The 14,234-nt window shown below is 40.2% G+C and overlaps 1 protein-coding gene across 4 annotated transcripts in view; it reads right to left on the bottom strand.

Moving 5' to 3' along the window:
- Positions 1-14,234, bottom strand: part of LOC106090301 (uncharacterized) — a 96,721-nt gene that overhangs the window by 4,673 nt on the left and 77,814 nt on the right. For all 4 annotated transcript variants that reach the window (XM_059366215.1, XM_059366218.1, XM_059366216.1 and 1 more), the window contains exons 5-7: positions 8,972-9,119; positions 8,736-8,899; positions 6,547-8,674 (exon numbers count right to left, since the gene is read on the bottom strand). In XM_059366215.1, coding sequence (XP_059222198.1) covers positions 6,547-8,674; positions 8,736-8,899; positions 8,972-9,119 — 2,440 coding nt within the window. The remainder of the gene's footprint in view (positions 1-6,546; positions 8,675-8,735; positions 8,900-8,971; positions 9,120-14,234) is intronic.

The following is a 14,234-nucleotide window of genomic DNA, read 5'->3' as shown; positions in this document are numbered from 1 at the left end:
TTTAAATTAATGATGTTTGTTTGATTAGTTTAGGTTAAGTTGGGAAAAGGGTGCTGGTTTTTTACCTCCACACGTCCTTAACAACAATTCAGTAAATGGCACCACAGCCATCACTAAAGGGGAAGATGGTCACCGAAAAAGGTATGGAGCCGCCCTCTTACTCCAGAGTGGCAAGGAAGCACAACAGAGATGATATTGGCAATGCATCCGGTAAGATTGCACCAGATATCGGTCTCATGTGGAGGATCTGGTTAATGAGCGGACGAGCACCCATACACATTTTGAGCTGCGAGTATAGAGGGGTGGTCTTAAAAATGCGCTTTGCAAGAATGAATAGATACCACCAAAAAAACTCGTTAGAAGTATCCACACTCCCTGGGGCGCAAAGTTCGACATGGTGGGAAAGATGGACATCCCCCAGCTCACAAAGGCGACGGTCTTCATGAAGGGTTAGGACAGCGAATTCGATTAGGGACGTGTGGTGTAGGGACGAGAGACTCAATTCAGTCTACCAAACAGTTAAGAGACGATTAGATCATCACCCACTCCCAAGAAGCACACCTACTCAAGATTTCGAAGACTAGAATAGGCAAATATCCTAATATTGCAACATCATCCAGAGCAGAGACAGGAGACTCGACACAGCTTAACGACTTTCTTAAGATTTAGAAGACTTGGATAGGTGAAGATCTAATATTGAAACATCAGGCAGTACAGCGAAAGAAAAATCAATGCAGTCTTAAGAATAGGGAGCAGATGATGAGACCATCACCCACTCCCAGGATGCCCATTTACTGAAAGATAATGAAAGACATGTGGTAACCCAGATGAAGCAGCACCGGAGCGAGACAACTACACACGCTCTAATGTAGAGAATCAGCAAGCGCAAGATTCATATTGCCTTAATTCAGGAGCCATGGACGACCCAGTGGCCGCCATAGCGCAGAGGTTAGCATGCCTGTCTATGGTTCGAATCCTGGCAAGAAAATCAGAAAAAAAAATTATTAACGTTGGTATTCTCTCCTAATGCTGGCGACATTTGTGAGGTACTATGCCTTATAAAAACTTCTCCCCAAAGCGGTATACTGCGTCATGCCGTTCGGACTCAGCTATAATACCCAAATCAGTTTCCTATCCAAGATCACACCTACATAAGTATTTGATCTTATCAGATATCGAAATCGACTTATGGAGGAAACGTGGTGCGTTAAATTGGCCCACCTTCGTCTTCTTCGTTAACAGGCATATATCAGTCACACATTGAGACCTCAGTCATAGGCCACATGCAAGACCCTTTCGGCCTTTCTACATAGCTCGTTCGGATCTCTACCCCTTAGAAGTATTATAACATCGTCTGCGTAGCAGAGGGGTTCAAATCCCTCCTCAGTCAGCATCCGTAATAGGTCATTTATGGTGGTCACCCATAGGAGTGGTGATAAAATGCCCCCCTGTGGCGTGTCTTGTGCCACTTTCTCCCTTATATTTATGTCATGGGACAGACAATTTATGCACCTCTTCCTTAGCATGTGGTTTATCCAGTCTCTAAGGACCCGTTCCACCCGGTTCTAATCTAAGGTTTGGATTAATATGTCGGTCCGTACATTGTTAAAAGCCCCCACGATGTTAATGCAAATCTGCAGTGTGTACGTTTTGGCATCGAAGGATTCTTCTATTTTATGCACAAGCTTGTGCAGGGCAGTCTCCACCGTCCTTCTCTTAACATATGCATGCTGTTTGTATTTGAGCAGTTCGCTGGATGTCTACTCTTCATCATGGTGTCCACACTACGGTGCATGATTTTGAGTAGAAATAACGTAAGGCTTTTGGTCTGTAGGCCTTTGGTGTCGCATAACTTGCCTTGCTCTGCTTGGGTATAAATACCACCCTTGCCTCCTGCCAGGCTTTCGGAGTTTCCCAGGCACGCTGTGAAAATAATGGCTAGGTGGGGCGTCAGATAGTTTGCCTCCTTCTGTAGTCACGCCGGAAATATTCCAGGTCCGGGTGACTTAAATGCCTTGAAGCTCCTTAAGAATTCATTCAACATAAATTCTTTAATTATAAACCTTCGATCAACATCATTATTCCAAGATTCTGGTGTCTCCGTGAGTCCCATCGTATCCTGTGGAAAATGCGTTTTCATCAAAAGTCTCAACATGTCCTCCGTTGTCTCTGCTCTCACTCCCATGACGTCTATTAAGGTTTCAGTTTGGACATGGGTTTTTGAGAGAAACTTTTTTATCTTGGCGGCGTCATTAACGCTATCGACCTGTTCACAGAAAAGCTTCCAGGAGGCACTTTTTGCCGCTTTGGTAATCTTTTTGTATTTCTTGAGCCGTGCGTAATACACATCCCAATAAACTTCTGTTTTTTTTTCGACGTGCTCTGTTATAAAGTCTGCAGACCTCTTTCCCAATACTGCGAAACTCTCCTGTCATCCAGGGATTTTCTTGGGCTGATTTCCTTTCCCGCTGAGGACACTATCTTCAAAAGACCACACAAGTGCAGTTGCAATCCTGTTGACATTTTCGCCAATGTCTTCTATGCTTGGACACTCTTAAATATCTTGGCCAGTAGGATTTCAACTTATTCCGGATGCTTTTGGATTCGGCGCTTTCCGTGCTATTCTAAAACTAAGAGTGTTCCATATAGGTCCTCCAATCCTAAACCTCATCGATTAGATTTTCCAAATATATAGTCCTAGTTCAGTAGGCTGTATTGAGTTTCCAGTTCCTGTACTGCCTGATGTTTCAATACTAGGATTTACTTAATTTTGGAAGACTAATATAGACAAAGATATTAGACTTCCAAATCTTAAGTAAATGCACTTCTTGGAGTAGGTCGGCTCCCTGTTCGTTAGGCTGCATTGAGACTCCTGTCGTTGCGCTGCCTAATGTTTCAATATTAGCATTTTTACCTTTCCTAGTTTTCCGAATCTTGAAGTCGGAGATGGGTCCGTCGTCGGGTTCTTGTTTGTTAGGCTGTGTTGGGTCTCTCGCCACTGCACTGCCTGATTTTTTAATATTAGGATATTTGTTTATCCTAGTCTTTCCAATATTGAGAGAGGCAGTGATTGTCTCGTCGTCAGCCCTCTGTTCATTGGGCGGTATTGAGTCACCTGCCACTGCACTGCCTGATGTCTCAATATGAGGATTCCTCCATCCATTTTGTGAGCTGGAGGATGTCCATCTTTCTTACCAGATCGAGCTTTGCGCCCTCCCAGACAGCGTGGACATTTCACCGTCGCAAATCGCAGCGTAAAGATGTCTCCTCTATACTCGCAGCTCATCATTTGTATGGGTGGACCCTCTACAGAGTCCCACACATGTTTGGGACGCCGTTAAGATGAAATTGTTTTTCTCCATAATCCATGTTTAAACTGAAACGTTATTAGACGACATGGAAGTGAGAGGAGACAACGGAGAACATGTTCAGGACTTTGATTAAAACGCAGTTTCCACAGGATAGGACGGGACCCACGGAGACACCGGAATCTTGGAATAATGAGATTGATCGGAGGCTTATAATTACGGAATTTTTGGTAATGGAAGCCTTGAGGAGCTTCAAAACATTTTAGTCACCCTGACTTGGGCAAGTAGTAAATCGAGATATCGGTTTATAGCTACATCAGGTTATGGACTGATACAGACCATACTTGGCTCGTATGTTAGAAGACATAGAGAAAGTCACTATGCAAAATTGCATCCAAATTTTATAAGAATTACGCCCTCTAAATGCAGAACGCCTACGTCATCAGGTTATGGACCGCTTCAGGGCATACTTGGAAGTCATTGAAAAAGTCACGATGCAAAATTTCAACCAAATCAGATAAAAATTACGCCCTCTAGAGGCTCAAGAAGTAAAATCGGGAGATCGGTTTGTAAAGGAGCTATATCTGGAGCTATTTTGGTTTGCATGTTCTAATGCAATGTTGGAAAAACTAATGAGGTTTTGAAAGAAAAAATAATATTTCATAGTTAAAACCATTTCATTACTTGCACATGATTTCTGGGTGCCTAATCTATCGTATTCAGTAATAGTTTGGGACCTGTATCTAACAGACCATTAATTTATTAATTCAGTAGGCTAATTCGGAAAGTTACTCCAAAAACAGAAAATTTCATCCAAAGAAGGGCTAAAACCTATATTGCGAGAAGAGTGAGCCTATACAGGTGGATTTCGATTTTGATTTTTATAACTGTGTGTTTGTTTATATTTGAACTTAGTTTAAGTTAAACTTAATTTTGGTAAGTTTCTCTATAACGAAGTTTCTCTATAACAAAGTCTCTCTATAACGAAGTTTCTCTATAAAGTAGTATTTCGTCGGTCCCCAACTGCTACGTTAAATACCTATAACGACCTTTCCTATAACGTTCTCTATAACGAATAAAAATAAAAAATACAACTTTTTTTCAGCCATTTTCACTTATTTTTACCTCTCTATAACGAATACTTCTCCGTAATTTTTTTTAAGTGAAGTTCACACTAAATTGGATCAAAACAAAACAAATTTTATGTTGACCAGACACGCTTTTGTAGACAGCAACAAAGTAAAAATTGCTGTAAAATTCGTTACATTTAATGACTACTATGCTTAGATTCTCGTATATATCAAACAATGCCTTGTGTTCACTTTCGAATTTGCCTGACGACTGGACAAAACAGAAAATAAAATCAGTTTAAAATAAGTTGTGTAGTGATCTGGCAGCAGACAATACAAGTAAAAGCGTGCTAAATTCGGCAGGGCCGAATCATATATACCTTCCACCATGGATCGCATTTGTCAAGTTCTTTGGCCGGTATCTCTTTATAGGCAAAGAAAGGACAATGGATAAGAATTACTATAATTTGAGCTATACCAAGTTATGAACCGATTGGAACCATATTTGTTTTGGCTGTTGGAGATTGAAGTTGAAATCATTGTGCAAAATTTCAGCCGAATCGGACAAGAATTGCGCCCTATAGCGGCTCCAGAAATAAAGTCGACATATGGGTTTATTTGAGAAATATATATGGTTGTGAACCGATTTAGACCACACTTGGTACAGTTGCTGGAAGTCAGACCAAGCCACTTTATGCTAAAGCCAAATCGGTTTATATTGCGCCCTCTAGCGGCTCAATAAATGAAGATACGAGATCGGTTTATATGGGAGCTATGTCCGGTTATGATCCGATTTGAGCCATACTTGTATCCGTTTATATGTCAGCTATATCAAAACATGGACCGATATAGCTCATTTACAATTCCTAGTAGGAAGTATTCACACTAAGGTTGGTATTCTATTCTGCTCTCGGAATTGTTGCGGAAATCTGTTCCGCGAGCAGAATTTGACAGTCATGTTTTGTTGTTATTTTCATACCAAAAGACGTTGCCACTAAACTTTCTTTCTGCCATTTTTCTCACTATAAACAGAAAACTACTTTTTCGCCTGTTCTCCTCCAGTTTTTCGCCGACGTTTTTTTATATGGGGTTTACCAGCATTCTACCTGAAAAGCTGAACAGAATACTCAGCTTAATAGGAAGTATTCGTGCAAAATTTTAAGCGCTTAGCTTTATTCCTTCAAAAGTTTGCGTGCTTTCGACAGGCGGACATATGGTCGGACAGGGCTAAATCGACATAGAATATCAAGACGATGTTGGGTCTCAAATCAATTTTCGATGAGTTACAAACGGAATGACGAAATTGGTATACCTCCCATCCTATGGTGGAGGGTATGAAAATTGAAAATCGTAAAGATTCAAAAACAATGTCATGCAAAAAGTCAGCGCGTGATTTGTATTTAGTAAATTTCAGAAGTTTGCCTGAGTATTCGGATGTGGACGAAGCCATAATAAGATGGACCACAAGAGCCAAAAATGAAAACATTCCGCTTTCTGAGTTAATAATCAGAGAAAAGGAGTTTGATGTATCATTAGGAAATTTTGATTTTGTTGCAATTTCGGGATGGCTGGATAATTTTAAACGAAGACAACCTTTTTGGCTAAGCCAAAAATATTTATACTCGAAATGAGTGGATCAATGATTTCTTATTATATAATATTTTCAACGCAAATGGAACTAACCTGTTTTCTTAATGCTTTCCATCCAGAACATTCACATTAACAAAGGAAAAATGTGTTGATGGAAAGAAAAGCAGGTACACTATGACCGATACCGAAAAACTTAGCTTGGTTGTTATAGCGAATCAAAAAAAAAAACATTGTTTCAATAGTTTGACAAATGGAAAGGTGGATTACGAGAACAATACAAAAGCGTGTATGACGAGAGATTTGTTTGAAAAATGGTTGCTTAAGTTAGACAAACAGTTTGCTGTCCAAAAGAGAGATATTCATTCACGTACATATTCGTTTGTTTTTTTTTGCACTGAGGTCAAATTAATCCCAATTTTTGTCAGTTTCTCTATAACGTAGTATTTCGCTGGTTCCCAACTGCTACGTTATAGAAAAGTTCGACTGTATCTATTTATTAAGGGTGAAAATGTAGCCATTTTATTTGCTAGACACGTGTGTACGTAAACTTTATTGAGTCACTGTATAACCATACGCACCTGTTTTGTGGCATTATACTATTCTCCTCGTCACTCGACAGATGATGATGGTGATTGTGGCCTGTGGGCAATACGTGACGCCTATCTGCTTCAGAATCCGATCTTTGTTTGTGCCGCATAACATCGCCATTATTGAAATTGTACCGTGGTATGGAAGGTGACGAGGCCGGAGAAATAAGTTCGTGTTCTGGGTATACAGTACCCACACTGGGAGCATTACGGCGATGTACCATAGCAGAGGGCAACGGTGAAGAGGCTGATATGTTATTCGTGCTACTGTTGCCTCCCGTACTGTTGGCACTGCTGTTGCTGCCCGCTGTACCTGGGCAACCCGGTGTACCGCCGTTAGATCCGGGATTGTTGCCAAACATGCCATAGTCACGCCCCGGTGATATGGGCTGCGGTGTCGGTGGTGTTCGATGCTGGGCGGTAGCAGGAAAGCCATCAGCTTCATTGACTGATGAATTGCCCATGTGTTGGCCGCCTGGCGTGGAGCCGGCGTCTACATCCACTTCGTTTTGATTGCTTCGCGGATTCGTTGGTGTTGAAGCACTGGGCGATATGTTACAAGAGTTGAGGTTGTTGCCTGCGTTTGGAAACATTGGCAGTGGGGGAATTTGCATTGGAAAATTATTGAGATTTTTCATCATTTTCAATTCACTCTCCAGATTGTCCATGGGATTGGAGGCTGTGAAGCGATTCGCTTCGCTGTCGACATGTGAGCTCATGGGGCTGTCGGTGTTGATGTTACTCTCGGTGGGTACTTTCATGTCATTATTCTCATTGTCGATCATGTTGCCAACTGAATTTAGGGCTGCCTCCACCAGCATGCTGGCCGAGGAAGAAGATCCGGTTGCAGTGCCACTCAGTCTTGCATTTGCATTATTATAAAAAGAACTCATAAACGCTTGGGATTGTGTTAGAGAACTCATAGACATTTGGTCACCTTCGTCCTGATTGTTGTCTTGACTTGTGCCTCCGTTTAGACCGGCATTGACATTGGAAGCTGCAACGGAGGCTGCTGCAGCATTGGCTGCAGCATCCACCGCCGCCGCATTGCTGTGGGCATTGTGGTGGTATTGGGCCATTTGACTACTCGCCGCCGCGTTATTCGATTCGACGACATCGAGGAACGAAGTGTTTTCATCTTCTTCGCGGGCAGTACCTCCGTGATGATTGTGATTTGGATTGGCGGAGTTGATGAGACGAGATAAGAAATCCCGATTTGAGCCCATCAATTTTGTGGGATCTGTATCTGGATTACTCTGAGGCACAGCAAATGGAGGCAATGGCAGATCGTTTTCACTGCCCATGCCACAAGTATTCGCATTCGAATTCATGCCAGTCGCTGACATTTCGCCCACAGCACAGTCCCTGCCCAGATGGCGATCATCGCCACTTATCCATTTTTTGCTGCCTTTGCTCACAACCAAATTCTGACCCATGGCATTCATGCCAGGGTGGTGGCGGTAGCCATTATTGTCATGAGTCATCTGGGGTCCGCCATGATGACCATGGTTACTCTGGTCTTCATCATCGTCATCCTCTTCGTCATCGTCCTCGTCGTGACTCATTACTCCACCTCCTACCCCTCCTTGCTGCTGTTGTTGTTGTTGCTGCTGCTGGTGGTGGTGGTGATGGGCAGCCATGCCCATGTGCTGGGGATTTAGTGATGGCATCATGTGCATTTTTCCAGTGGGATCTTCGTTGGCCGCTCCAGTCATGGCGGATACAGCAGCAGCCGCCGCCACCACCTGCTGCACTTGCTGCTGAGCAGTCAATCGCTGGGCTGTGGTGGTCAGAAAGGTTTCAACTAAACTTAATTGAGCATTTTGCTTGCGGCGCATTTGTTCCATGTGGTCTTGCTCCTGGGCATCTATCAGATGGAAATCTTTAGGCTTGCGGCCACGTTTGCGAGGCGGTGGTTTCTCTCCGAATATGCTGGAAATCTTTGATGACAACAACGAAAGATTAGGCTCATTGCGGCAGAGATCTTTAATCGATTTTCCAGACTTTTTGATGGCCTCGAAAATATTGTCATCGGAGAATTCGGCATCACTTTGAATGCTGGAACTCATTATAGAGTTTTGGTCCTCTAAACTCTTGCGACGTCGTCGAGGTGCTTGTTCTGAAAAATGGGGAAATTAATAAAATCATTGATTAGTTGCTTGGATTTCTTCCAAACTCACCGAGGAAATCAACTTTCATACCACCCGAATACGCATCGAATGTGTAGGCCACGCTTCGCTCAATTTTGGGCATTTGTTCCTGGGTGTAGTTATGGACCTTTTTATAGTGGAACTGCAAACACTGCTTGGTGGTGAAGGCTGCATTGCACTCTGGTTCAGCGCACCTGTGGAATAGAACGACAAAATATGTTAGTATTTGGGTATCACTCAGTACTCAACTGCCATGGAAAACTCACTTGAAAGGTCTCACTCCCGAATGCGTTAACATGTGAATCTTAAGATTGCTACGATTCTGAAAAAGTTTTTGGCATCGTGGACAACTGACCACAGTCGAGTTACGACTATGCACCTCCTTGTTGTGACGCTGCAGTGCTGCACGCGAGCCTAGAAGTTTGGAACATAATTTACACTGAAAATCTCGTAAAGAATCAGCCATATCTAAAATGAAAATTTCGGAATGAAGAAAATGAAATTTTGGATTGTGGTGATTTTGGTGTCGAATGAAATCATAAACTCAAGAAGAATTTACTTGTCGATCGTTTAAAAACCAAAAGGAAAGAACACTGGTTGCTTTCGATTAAGGCAGTTTAGTTGATTAGTAGTTGCGAGGTTAGTAGTGGTAGTAGCGGTAGCAGTATTACTTGGTTAGTTGTTCTTGCGGTTTTTGTTTTTTTTTTTACATTATTTACGATAACATCTTCATGCGTTGTTAGAAATCCACTTGATTCATACGTTACTATGGGTTAAATCATAATTTATCCTTGTTTAGATGTTAATTCATTATCCTTTTTATAATACACAAGTTGAATATGATGATTTTTTTTTTAGGATAACGACACATCTGTCATCTGTCGATGAATGCTAATGAATGAAGTATCCATAGTACTTAAACTTTCTCAACGTTGGCAGGCTTCCGTAAAAAGGTGGAGAATGTAGCCACTAAACAATTGAATGTCAAGATACGAAATTGTTTGCTGCTAGGTAAGGCATGGATTGGCTTTCCCACTATTTATGATCGACAATGCAACACAGACGTATGAATATTCGTTTGGCAAAAGAGAAGAAAGTTGTCTGTTACAAAATACCTACGAGAGATAGTTGTAATTTAACATACGCCACCTATTATAATCGATCTCTATTTCAAGAACATTTAAGAAGTTCGGAAAGTTCTCATTTTTTTTTTTTTTTTGAGAATTCAACCAGTCATGTTGACCACATACCACATTGGCAGCAAGAGCAAGTAATGCTGAGTATTATTTTAGCGAAACTTTTTGAAAAAGATGCTGGATGGGATTGGCGGGGTATTGTGTTAATTACATACAGAGAGGGGCTGGCAATTTTTGAGTAGTTGGTCTGGTAAGGTTACTTAGACTAAATCAACATAGGCCTCAATTTTTATTGTTGACTCACAAACAATTTACTGAAACTTCATTCTAGCAATTTGTCCTCAAATGTACCTTAAATCAATATCACTATTTCTTTGACACTCCATGTCAATGAGATCTGTGTGATTAAAGTAGACCTTAATACTCAGTAGAGAAATGAGGAGATAACCAACGCTGAATTGAGCTCCAAATTAGTAAACCAAAGTTGCTCAATGGGATGGAGAAATAAATTAGTAGAAAAAAGTCTGGACCTGTCTCCTTGGAGGGAGAGAATGTTCCATTTACTGAAAGCGTAAAATACCTGGGTGTTTTGCTGGACAGGAAATTGAACTTTAAATGAAACGTGTAATTGTCAGATCTACAATGCTATATAGTGTTGTAGTCTGGTCTACTGCTCAATACTCTGCCGGATCCAGCGGTTGGTTTGTTTGTGCGTCACGGCCCCATTGAGAACGATACCATCCGACGCACTTAATTTAAAGCTGTACCTAATGCCTCTAGACCTTGTGGTTAAACAAATTGTTACGGCCACAGCTGTGAGGCTAAGAGAGCTTTCTCTTTGGTCATTTTGCGGATTCGGACACTGTGTTATCCTTGATATAATGCCCGATGTTCCAGGCAATGTGAATGGGATATTGTACCACTATTCCTGATAGAACCGATTGGAACTACGATCCCCCTGGAAATAGAAGTAACATTGCCTTCTATACGGATGATTCCAAACTCTGTACTCTGAAGAACTAAGACTGGTCATATCGAGAAAGCTATCGGACTACTGTATTGTGTATCCAGCGGAGATCCTAGCAGTTAAGGAAGTGGTGAAATGTCTAAGATATAATGTCATAACCGAAATTGGCTTAAATATCTTCTCAGACAGCCAGTATTTCTGAACTCAAAAACCGCCCTCGACTGTCGCAGATCTCTGAACGAGATGGCTGAGCTGTACAAAATTCACCAGTTCTGGGAGCTTGCGAAACTAGAAACCAACTTTTACATTCCAGGAGAACTGGAATCTGTAGGTAGGCCTCTAACGACATGTAAGCTAAATCTTTGGGATCAGGCCCGAAGGGCAACGAACGACGGATGGTTACAAAGTAGGGATTGTGAAAGTTCCAAAATTATGTGGCCTAATCTAGACTTGAAGAGGTCTACCACTTTGCTGTCTCTGGCTTGAACAGAAGTCTCAGTCATTGTGTCCGTTATAACAGGTATTGTCTGATCAGAAAACATGCTGACAGACTGAAGGTAGCAAATAACGATTTTTGCAGGAGCTGTCGAGGAAGAAGATAAGGAAGTATGTGTCCGGCATTGGCACTCAGAGGAAGTTCCACTTGAGGTTCTCATTTCTTTGAGGAATTGTCTGTTTTAGCGTATGTGAACGTTCAGAAGTTGTGGGTCTTTCTAAAGTGATCTGGATGGTTCAACGGTAGGAACTAGACGGCACCTTCCTTCTCCTGTTCCCATGGTATCGCAATTGTAGAAAACGTCTAAGTGAGTGTGAATGAACCTAACCATGGAGTCGCAAATGATTATTTCGAGGTGTTACAAACAGAATGTCTAGATTTGTATACTGCCCATGAATTGCACCTTTTCATGCACTTGCGTAGAAGATCGGCTTCTGACTGTTTTTTATTTAATCGGTCACAACTATGGTGGTTCACCAGCATTTTTATAGAACCACCTATTTCCTTTTACACTCTCGTCTTCTTCTTTCTTATCAATCGCAAATGCGGATACCCACTCCCGAAGTAACTCGTTGAAAGTGATACAATAAAGGAATAACTTTTTCTAAAAATTTCTCAGTCTTAGTTTGCATCTTGTTTTTACTCCCTTTCGCGAAGCAAAAGTTCCATGTTTAATCTCGAGTCAAGTTTTGTACAAAGATAAATATTCGCATATTTCTTACGGGGGGTTTGGATATTGAACGAGCTTAAAAAATTCTATGTAGTTTGTATACATTTTATGCATTTATGCTCTCTGATATACAGCTGGTGGCACTTTTTACCCAGCATACCAATTGGAAAATTTGGGTTCGCTATGTTGAGAAACTGGATACAACTCAAATGGTGCACCAATTTAGAACGGCATAGTTCATTTTACTATCTTAATTTCTAATTTAACTAATGTTGTTCAGAAGAACTCTGTATCGTGTCAATGAGGTCAACACACTCAAATTTTGAAGACATTTTTTGCCAAACGGGACCGATTAAAACAATGTGTTGCTTCGATATCGATACGCAAGGATATATTAAAATACAATAGAAGAGGTTGCTGTAGGACCAATGGAAGCAAGTGTCTACACGAATATTATAATCGCCTTACTTCTCCAAATATTGTGGGCTTTATTGCTCCAAAATCTCGTATGCCAAAAAATGGTAATTTGGGGGAAAAAGCAACTTGGTTTAAAGAAAAAATATGATTAGTTAGTTAATTAAAATATCTTATTGCCAATTTTCATCTCGTGAGAGAAAATAAAAAATATATTAAACAAAATTTTATGTGTTATAGCTAATTTGTTTAGTGGACAAAATGTCAGTGGAGTTCAAATCAATTTATATCAAAACATAAGTAAGTATGACAATGAAATGGGTTGATGCGTCAGTGTTAGTTTATACTATGAATGAATCAAGGAATACCAATTAAAAAAAATAATGAATATAATGGACATACCGATGGCTGATATGAATGACTATCAATTATTTGTAATTAATACATGATACATTATTATATAGCATTATACAACAACACAAAATATACACACATTACTCTATTATCATATGAAATACTATACATACAATTAATACGAATTCTTAACACAAAAATACATGCTTTTGTACTCAGGATTGTAAAGAGAGAAATATGTTTGGCAGAGAATGTTGATACAATTCAAATTTATTTAGCAAGCTTATGGCGACACTCAACAAAATAATGTCAAGCAAAGCCCGAGGACAACCAAAATTCTTTGAAATCGCAAATCAGACGATGCATAGCAGATATTGCAGATATATATAAATTTTAATAACCCTTGTAATAAAGTTGAAATTCGGGACAAATTTGAGATTAAATTTTACCTAATTCTATCCAATTAAATATTATTTCATCCAATTATATCTGATGGCAGATATAACTGGATATGACCACATAATTTTTTTACTCGGGAAATTAAAAGAAACATAAGATAAACAAGTAAACAAGAATTAAGATCAGCTGGGCCGAACTTTGGATACCAACCACCTCGAATATAGCTGGCCCGGCGTGCTTCGTCACACCCTAAAGTGCCTATTTAAAATTGAATATTTCTTTTCAAATGTTATGAAGCTTGTGCCCAGAGCCATGGGTCTTTCTCGGATCTACACTACCTCATTTGTTTATCGGATTTGTTTTTCAAATGCATACTATATCCGATACAAGAGTTCTAAAATTCCACAGGACCTGACTGGACCAATTTGTTCTAAATTTGGGAGTATGATTCGTGATTAACTATCAAAGTCCCTTATGGTGCTTTGATTCTAGAAAAAAGATAGTACACTTTATATATCCACGGAAAACCATTTTTCAAATGTTGCCCACTCCTTTCAAAGTATTGCACATTTTACATTTTCAATCGATCATGTTCATATGCGTAAGCAAAACATAAACAAAATGTTATTGAATAAAATTTTAAAATTTTTATCAACTTTTTTATCAACCAAAAAAATTTACATTAAAAGTACGTTATGTTTTGTCTTAATGTTTTTGCATGTAAAGCAGAGCGCCAGGAAAAAAATACACATTTCCAAACATTTAAACGAAGTTTGCTTTTATGACGACAATCAGATGCCTTATGATTGAAGTTACGCACAGTTTGGCTAAAGATTGGCGTTCGCGAATATGCGTAATATTCAATGTATGCCACTATTTTGCTTTTGCATTCCTGGCACGGTGCAGGAAATGGAAAATCGTGTACTCTCTCAAAGCAACACAATTGGAAACGAAAATTTCACGCGGAGATTGGGTTAATTTTTTTACAAACGAACACAAAATTTCGATTTCAGAGCGACATGTAGATAAAATGCGACTCATTCCCACTAAATCACCATTAAAGCTCTTATTACCCAATCATATGAGCTGTCAT

This window comes from Stomoxys calcitrans, chromosome 4 (assembly GCF_963082655.1).
Source record: "Stomoxys calcitrans chromosome 4, idStoCalc2.1, whole genome shotgun sequence".
In the NCBI taxonomy this organism is placed as follows: domain Eukaryota; kingdom Metazoa; phylum Arthropoda; class Insecta; order Diptera; family Muscidae; genus Stomoxys; species Stomoxys calcitrans.
Note: the sequence above shows the minus strand (reverse complement) of the source record. Positions and strands in the feature narration are given on the sequence as shown.